This window comes from Panthera uncia (genome assembly GCF_023721935.1).
Source record: "Panthera uncia isolate 11264 chromosome A1 unlocalized genomic scaffold, Puncia_PCG_1.0 HiC_scaffold_16, whole genome shotgun sequence".
Taxonomy (NCBI): domain Eukaryota; kingdom Metazoa; phylum Chordata; class Mammalia; order Carnivora; family Felidae; genus Panthera; species Panthera uncia.
Genome location: NW_026057576.1, coordinates 75,526,096 through 75,535,355, shown reverse-complemented (window position 1 = coordinate 75,535,355; position 9,260 = coordinate 75,526,096). Strand labels below are relative to the sequence as shown.

The window sequence follows — 9,260 nt, the reverse complement described above, 5'->3', positions numbered from 1 at the left end:
CACACCAGGATAATGTTGCAGGATTTTTCACCACAATACCCGGGGTTTGTTGTCTTGCCACTTGGAAGAAGGAAGAGGGGGACACAGAATGAGCATCGGGCAGAAGTTTATTAAAAGTGTAAGATCAGAAGGGAAGAGTAGTAGAAAAGCTCTCTTTGCCGAGAGGGGACATTGGAAAGTTAACACCGAGGACTGTAGGGGAGGGTCCTTGTTTTATAAGGTTCTGGTCAGCCCTCCCCCTCCCCCATGCCTTCCCCCTCGGTCCTTCTCAGGCTCTACCCTTGTTGGTAGGATCGCTCTAGATGCTGGGTTGTCCATTCCTGATGGGCTCCTTTCCATTGTAGGAGGGGTGGTCTCTGGCCATAAGTATGTCTTTCATCAAATTCCCGAAGGAACCCTGAGGGGGAGTAGGTGGGGTCTGTTCCATTGTTAAGAGGAACCTTAAGCCTGAGGGGGTTTGCTGTGGTCACACACCCCCAGCATTGTTTCCAAATAAGTGTTTTTCTGCAAGAAGGGCTGGATTGGGGGGGGGGGGGGGGGGACGGGTGGGGGACTGACAGTGTTCCATAGTTAGATTTGGGGGTGGCTACAGGGGGATGCCCACTTTGTAAAAACGTGTCACCAAGTTGCACCCCCGAGGTATGGCATCTTATTGCATGCATGTTTTGAAATAAAACGTCCGTATTTCAAAAAAGAAGTTTAAACGTCCTGTTTCACATAATGAGTCTAGATTTCTGTCTTAGCAACCGAGTGGAAAACTGTAAAGCAAGGAGGGAGCCGAAGCCCGTCCTGCGGCGCTGCTCAGGGGTTACAACCTCTCCTCCAGGGCGGGCAAGCCGGATTCCTAACCCAAACTACAAAAGGGTTTATTCGGTTCTTCTATCAGTGAGCTGATGCCCCCAGAGCAAACCAGGCTGGCAGGTCCCCTCTCTGCACAAGGACTGAGAAGTACAGCTGATTTCTGCAGGCGTCAGGTGGGCTGCACGTCACTTCATCGTGGACACTTGCTGGCTGCTGGATGGACTGTCCCCAACAGACGGCAAGTCCACACCCTCGAGGAGCTATTTACTAGCCCGATCCTGACTTCACATTTAAGACCAGGGCGTCTGGTTGGTTGGGCCCACACACTTAACCTTGCAAGCGCTGTCACAGGAAGTCTCAGGGTAACCTCATTTTTCCTAAAGTCAACTGGGGGCAGGATAGAAAAGAGGGAAGCGGGACCACCGGTGCGTTGCACTGGAACACCCCCGTCCCCGCACCGCGTCACCTCACCTCCGACCCACGTCCTCATTGCTAAATACACTCCCTGAACCAGTCTCACTTTCTGCACAGTTTCACACTCGAGGAAGACAGGATTCACATTGCAATGCTGGTTTAAACTGTAAGTATAGTCTATGTGGCTGAATTCTGCACCTGCTGATAAATGATGCTAAGTCATCAAAGAAGAACAAGGCGGCCAGCTGTCGATCACAGTAGCTTGGTGTGCAAGCCTGTGGATCCGTAGCATGGCCTTCTTTAACCGTATGCTCCAAGAAATACTCAGTGTAGATCTTTATATATATATAGTATTGATGTGAACAAATCCTGTTTGAAATATGTAAAATATTCATAATTTCAAATACTTTTTTTAACATGTTTTTTTAATGTTTATTTATTTTTGAGAGAGAGAGACAGAGACAGAGCACAAGCAGGGGAGGGGCAGAGGGAGAGGGAGACACAGAATCGGAAGCAGGCTCCAGGCTCTGAGCTGTCAGCACAGAGCCCGACGCGGAGCTCGAACTTGGGAACGGCGAGATCGTGACCTGAGCTGAAGCGTGACGCTCATCCCACTGAGCCACTCAGGCACTCCATTGCCTGAATTTTTAAAATGACATTTAGTTATATGGGGACAAACCAAAAGAGGGGTAGTGTCAGCCAAACCCAATAAAAAAGCCAGGCAGAAGGCACCGAAGATTTTTATTTGGTGACTCACGTTAGCAGCAACACTAGGAAAATGACTCACCTCCTCGATCAGGACTCTTGCTCTGCCTATACTGTTTAAGTATACTTTTGTAAAACAAAATACGTTGCAAAATATATTTGACTTTAACCAAAAAGCCAAAATTGTGGAAATCAGAGTTCTAAAGAAAGTTTAATCTTGAACGCAAAATACAAATCCTTCTCTGTGTTGTCTTGAAAAGCACATTGTTAACAACACTTCAGTGTAGACTGGAGTGAATTATTGTAGCCCAGGGTCTATTCTTGCATTTACTGTTTAAGCTAGAGAAGGACATTGTTGAATGAAGTAAACTCTTTACACCAGTGACATTTTTAAAAAGACAAGCAAAACAAGGGAGACTGACGTTATAAAGATAACTATGCCAGCATCCACAAACGTGATTCCCTATTAGACAAAAATGAGGATAGCGTCCCCAGCGTATCAGGATCCGTTTAACAAGCACACGGCACGTAACATCCTTCAGGATGCCAAGAACCTTAGTGAAGCCTCGACTTCTGTAAAGCTAATAACATGAGTGCTCTTTTGAAAGGCTGGGATACCAGCAGCAGTTTACAAAAAAGAACAGATCAAGAGAAAATACATTCCATTATTGTAAATGTACTCATTAACTTCTACTGGAGATTTTATTTTTACAGAATAATTAAAGGTATTTTTTCGCTGAATGCTTATGTGCATGAGAATTGGAATGACCCTACAGGAAAAGTTTCTGAAGTAACTGAATAAGCTAGGAAAAATACGTGGTAAGTGTTATCTGGTGTTCCATCAGGTGATACGGAATATTACAGACAAAAATTGCAAACTTGAAATAAACCAAAAACCTTTAAATAGTGCTTGTATTTTATTTTAAGTCCAACCGTATAATACATTGAAATGGAAGCTTTATTTCATTACTTTTTTAAATGTTGAACGCAAGATTTCTGTAAGGTTTTTTTTTTTTTTTCTTACTTCCTACAACGTTAACTGGAAGAGGTGGGGGGGCATATTTAACATAGAGGGGATGAATCCTGAGATTTCCCAAAATGTCTCAATTAAGGTCCTGCGGACATGGGCACTTGTTCCCCGGCGCACAACGGAATGCCGTTTAGGAAGAAATAGGATTATCGCCCCTTGGAAACCTGTGTTTGCTACCAGCCAAGCCGCGATGCCTAAGTTGCTCAACGCTTTTATAGTGAGAGGGCTACTTCTATCTTTCCTCAAACGGGTTCTATTTCTTGTAATTCACATGACACCCCTGGGCTGCGGCTGTCTGTTCAATTTCCTGTTTTGCTCTAGGTTCAGCAAATCAAAACAAATAGCTCACAGAAAAGAGTTCGGTAACTCCTGGTTTTCGTCCTCTGGTATTTCCAGTGAAGTGTTCTCTCCTTAGAGGCACAGAGAAAGGAAGGAATTCGCTGTGAACAAGGTAGAAGTAGGTCACAGAAGTTTCAATGCTCCAAAAAACGTGCCATCTCCATCTTGCGATATTTTGGCGTCTTCCCGCGGTATTGCCAGTTGGAGTTCATCTCCTTCTTCCAGCTTTGCGATGCCTGGAAAACAGTGATTTACAGGGACTTTAAGTGGTTGTACGATGCGGGGGGGGGGGGGGGGAGGACGCGTATTAAATAAAACTAAGTCATGTTGGGAAAATGCTAACATCGGCATGCACACCTCAAATCACACCGGTAGACGTCTGAACGAGTTACACCATTCCACCAGCCGGCAAACAGAAACAGCTAAAGCAAATGAGCAGAAGGAATGACAACAGATATAACTGTGTTTACCACTTACTGTCGATAAAATGGAGACGCTGAACGGAAACCAATGTCTGGTGGTAAGAAAAAAAGTTAAGTAATCATAGCACGTCGTCTTGATGGGATAGTATATGGTTAAAAGTGGTTTTGCTTCCTTGTATTGACAAAGAAAACTATTTATAATAACGTTAAGCAAAAACACAAAATAGAAAAAAAACGACACACACCGTGCAGTGTGGGTATGCTGCACGTACACACTTAAAGGTGCACATAAAATGCACACATTGTTAAAAATAAAAAACAAAACACCATTCATTAGCAAAGCTTATATGCTAACATAGTTTTCTCTTCAGTCCAGACCATAGGATTAGGACCCATTTGCATTATTTTTTACAGCCTTCTATATTTCACATTTCCTTAAATGACCATATCTGACTTTATAACCAAAAGCACGAAAGTACTTAGCTTCTCAAAACTGATCGATAAATCTGTGTGTGCCTAGTTTACAGTGATGCATCCTGTGATTCAGGAATACAAAACACAACTCGGGAACTACACTCAGTAAGCACAACGATGCGGACCCCAATACGGACCCCATGTTAAAAGGAAAATAGGAGGGAAAAGGAAGGAGGAGAAAAAACAAAGAAACCAACAAACAAAATAATATCAAAACTGCTAATACTTTCAACCAATAATTTAAAAGGTAGTTGCGTTTTCATGAATATGCAGTGAAAATGTATTATAGGAACTATGTTACATATGTTAACATCCATCATCAAACCCAAAGCACCCAGATCTCCTCAGTGACAGTGGACAGTCAGTGTTTATTTACTGAATACTTAATGATGTGCCAGGCACCTTTCAAGACACACAAGAGCTGTGATCAGAATTACAAAAGACTCTGTCTCCAAGGATCTTGGGTGTTTGTTTGTTTGTTTGTTTGTTTTTGTAATGAACTAAGACAGACAACAAACAAAAGAACATAGTTTCAGGTACTGTGAAGGGTAATTGTACACTTTTCAGGATTAGCAAGGCATTTGATGACTACATTAAATAGTAGAAAGAAAAAAAATAGATTGGAATTTATTTGTTGAAGAAATCAGTTGTTATAAAGACTGAAGATAATCTAGTATTTCGGAAAGGCTATTGATCACAGAGCATTAAGTAATGCTAACTCTCAAAGTCAGTGTGAACTATTTTCAAGTAGGTTCTGTTTAAAATTTTAATGCTGAGTTATTGGCTATTTCGAGTCTTCCAGATTATAGCTATCGGCTGTACCTTCTACAACAGACACACTCAGTTTGTTCATGAGATAGTGAGTAAGTGTGTAAAGAGGCGCCTGGTCTTCTGCTGGGCTCCTCACATGGACCACCTACATTTTTTCCAGGGTATTCTGTATGGAAGCGCTTCACGCACTCAGATACAAATCTGTGGTTTTTAATGGTTTTAAACAGATTTGCCCCAGAGCAGATTAAAATTGCAAACCTGAGGTGTCCTAGAGAACGGTTCTCATGGATGATACTACGCCACAGGCATTGAGACTCAGCTTTACGGCAGTTAACTACTCTTAAAAAGCGGGCAGCTAGGAAGTGTGGCCGAGACTGTGAAAGCGGAGGGGCAGATGACTAGAAAGCCTCCACGAGCAGCTCGCGAAGCCGTAATTACTGCTGCATGTGAACAGCACAGACGGGGGGCGGCCTCGCCATTTCCAAGGATCCTGCAACAGCAGGACATTGGTCATCGCTGGGCACAGGGGAGCTTTTCTTTATGAAAATGAGGGAGTTTCAATTTAACACACTTCCTCGTCATCCCGTAACATCTATTTAAGGCAGTGGATCCAGAATGACAATCGTCTCCGTTTTTATGAACTATTTTCCTTCCTTCCCAATTGGTTTCTTGTGTACTTGTCGGCAGACAGCTTTGCGAGTTAGTGCTTCAAATAGAGTGGCCAGTCCCCGGGCCTGTGTTTCACGCTGTCTTTTCACGGGAACGGTCTGGAACTGAAGACATTCCTCGGGGTTCTCCATTGGATTTGTCAAAACCACCAGGGAGGAATCAATGTGTTTAAGGCAAATATGGGCTCCCCCCACCCGCCCAACACCAGCTTTGATGAATTCACCCCCACCACGAAATAAAGACTATGTAGGCAAATACAGCCCAAAGGCCTGACACGAACAAATCCCACCCTTCCTCTTTTCTCTCTGCGTCTTCAGGGCCCCTGGGCTGCGACAGCCTTGCGCCTACATGTTCACATCCCAAAGCCATCCGTCTGCTGTCCCTTTCCACCAGAGGCCACCTGCATGAGGCTGAGAGAAAGCCACTGTGCAACTTGACCAGACCCTCAAACCGGCCAGGGCATTCTCTAGCAGCCCTTAAAAACAAAAAAGAAAAGAAAAAGAAAAAAGAAAAGCTTTGGGGGCTCCCACTCTGGGGTCACACCGGATGGTTTATGCCAAGTTCTGGAACTTAGAAACTCTGCAAGCTAGGACACCGTGTGCTGCCTCCCTGTGTCTGGATTCCGCCTCCCTTCAACAGGGCGGATCCTGTGAAGGAGCACAGGTAAGGGACAGACAAGGTCGCCGGGCACGTGGTGACCGTTCTCGTTCTATTATCACTGCTGTCGTTATTATACAGTTTTACCTGCTGAAGAAAACGCAGTTTAGAATTGCTCTCAGTGTTGACAGCTCTGAGTTTGTGCCCTCTCTCAATGTATAGAAACGGGATAGAACTCTTAGTAACGATTTTTTCTGTTTCGATTAAAAGGAACCAGCTCATCACTCAAGAGGATAAAAAACGCACAGCATATCAAGGAGTGTCTTTCTGTCTATTTATACAGAACTGTTATTTACCAGCGGAATAACAGGAATTATTGGGTAGTGTTTCAGGCATATTTTGAATACATCGGAACAAATTCACCAGACTCAGTTCGTCCCCAAAGACATGGACTTTTTTCCTCTGTATTAGGTGTCCCATAGCAAAGGTGTTATCCGTGTATAAAACCTGAGGAAGAAACCAAAGAACTCTGTCAGAAGCGAGCACAAAAAGGAGGCACTGGGCGGTGGCACAGGTGGGGCGTTGAACCTACCTGCCCATATATAAAGAAGTAACCGGTTTCTTTCACCAGGATTTTATTTTCCTTTTCTTCCAGGGCCCTTCCTCTTTTAAAGCTGAGCAGCCACGGAACGAACGTGTAGGCTCCTACAATGGAGAGAGTAACTTGTGAGGAAAGCAGTTTTTCACCTCCGCTTAGTTGCTAAACCGAGTCTGAAACTTAGAACTGAATTTCATCTTCAAGGAAAAAAAAGAAAAAAAAAAGAGGAAAAGAAGACAAATCAGGGCGCTCTGCTGGTTTTTCAGCTGTGCTTGCCACATTAACCCGGACAACCATTGGAGACAGGAACCTGAGGGCAAACACTTCATAAGAATGTTCTGCGTTTTCTTTTGTTCTTGTGTATTGCAGCAATTTTCATCATGGAGCCCGGTCTGCATGGCAGAGTTGGAGGCAAAAGAAAAAAAAAATGGACCAAATGTCTCTGAATAACACTCTTACACAAGTTTTCTGGTTGTTCCTTGCTTCCCAGAGAGGAGGGGGCTAGCAGGGGGAGAATTTAGGGAAGGGCATCAGGGGAGAAGCCCCCTCCCCAGTGCACTGGGCAACAGAAGAGAGCTTCCAGAGAGCGTGGGAAGTTCCCAAGACATAGCCTTTCCTAGGACATGGTCAAGGAACTTGGCAATGTCCCTCTGTAATGTCCAAGTAAAGTGGTTTGTGCTCAGCACATGAATTCTCCTCCGGGACCCCTCAGGCTTCCCTGGGGAGTGATAGGGGAGCTGTGGTGTGGAAGAACCCCAGGAAGGGTGCAGACAACAGCCAGCAGCTACAGAAAATGGGTCGGCAGGAGGGGACTCGATCTCTGTGCCAGAACATGGTGCTTCGGGACAGACACCCTTGAGGAGGGTATAAACGCTCCTCTCCTATGAATCCACAGTGTAAAGTCACTGGGTTTCTCACCGTCATGTAAAGATTGGAGTAAATGGCGAACCCTGAGGCCAGATTAAGAAATGTGGGGTTGCGGGGGAGGGTAGAAGTAAAATAGCATAAAATAATTGAAAAGAAGATGAGGCAAATGGTAACATACAGAGAGAATAATAAAATGAAACTGTGGTGGTCTAAAATAGTATAAAAAGTGTTCCCATATGATTGGTCATGTTGGACCACACGTGTCCCCAAGCTTCACCTCGGTCGTAGCAAAAAGGGAAACAATAATCAAATTCAGAGTCCATGGGACAATATGCCAGAAGCTCAAGAAAAAAACAACTTGTCCTAGACTGAGTTTAAAGAAAATGTTCCCTGGGGATTTCTGAAAGGGGCTGCACGGTAGGACACAGCAGCTGGTAACGCTTTCACATTCGTAAACACAACTGCTGAGTGCGTGCACCCACTTCAGCGAGCTCCCCGAAGGCCAACCCGTCACATCTGAACTTTTTCCAAATGGGATTCTTGAGGGAAAAATTTAAAACGAAAACTACGCATTTTCTGAATGTTTGGAGGAGGAAAGGACCCGAGGTGATCACACAAAGCAAACTACCCCTTGAACCTGAGTTCAGTTCCCTAAGGCAGCTCTCCCAGTTGACATGCCCACAGGTGCAGGGTGGGCGCTGGGAGGGAGAGCCAGAGAGGAGAGACAGGTGCCCTTGTCCCTCCTCTCGTGTATTCCCAGGACCTGCCTCAGTCCCCCAGGGGAGCCAATGCCCCCACAGTATCCGGCAGGCCCCTCACCACCTCGCTTTGCTGTTCCCAAGGTCTGTGAGGAAGCTTTACTTCAGTAAAACCCACCAGTGCCACTCTGGATGGTGATAGTCCCTGGACAAAAGATCTCCCCAGTTACAAGTCACAGAGACAAACTCATTGTCCCGTTTTGATACTGCATCATTTCAGTGACGAGATGACAATAAGGTAGTTTCACATTTGTTTAAATGAGATCATGTACCCGAGGCACTTTCAAAGACAGCTGAAAATACGAGGAAGAATTAATCATCCTGGTTGTTCTTACTGAAGGCGGCTGCTCTCGTGGGTTCTGAGGGTACCTACTTGATGCTCTGACCAAAGAAAGGCGTCTTTTCCCTTCAAAACAGTACACATCTCGGATCCCGACTTCTCTGGGTTCAGACACTGTTTATGTTTGGTTCTCTGCTGTTTGCCCAGGGCCTGACACCATGCCTGGCCTCCAGCAGACATGCAGCAAATATTTACTGAATTAACTAATTCAACTTTAAACATAAGCTAATTCAAAATGGCAGGGCGTTCTCTGCAACTACCCGCCAGCATCCGATCGTTTTTTAAAAGCATTCTGTTATTTATGTATTTGTTTATTTATTTTAAAAGCATTTTGTGAGCTAGTTACTGAAACCGTGTGAAATGCGACATCACTCGTGAACTAAAGTAACACACAGAGTTCTAAAACTGGCTAGAGATGTTTACTTACTAAACATTTTTTTTCAATGTCGTAGGTTAATTTCCTATTTCTTTACAC

General features: G+C 44.5%; 1 protein-coding gene across 1 annotated transcript in view; it reads right to left on the bottom strand.

Moving 5' to 3' along the window:
• Positions 1-1,650: 1,650 nt before the first annotated feature.
• The window catches only part of TNFSF13B (TNF superfamily member 13b), a 30,936-nt gene continuing 23,326 nt past the window's right edge, over positions 1,651-9,260 (bottom strand). The window contains exons 4-6 of the mRNA XM_049647207.1: positions 6,815-6,927; positions 6,579-6,729; positions 1,651-3,525 (exon numbers count right to left, since the gene is read on the bottom strand). Coding sequence (XP_049503164.1) covers positions 3,413-3,525; positions 6,579-6,729; positions 6,815-6,927 — 377 coding nt within the window. The 3' untranslated portion in view covers positions 1,651-3,412. The remainder of the gene's footprint in view (positions 3,526-6,578; positions 6,730-6,814; positions 6,928-9,260) is intronic.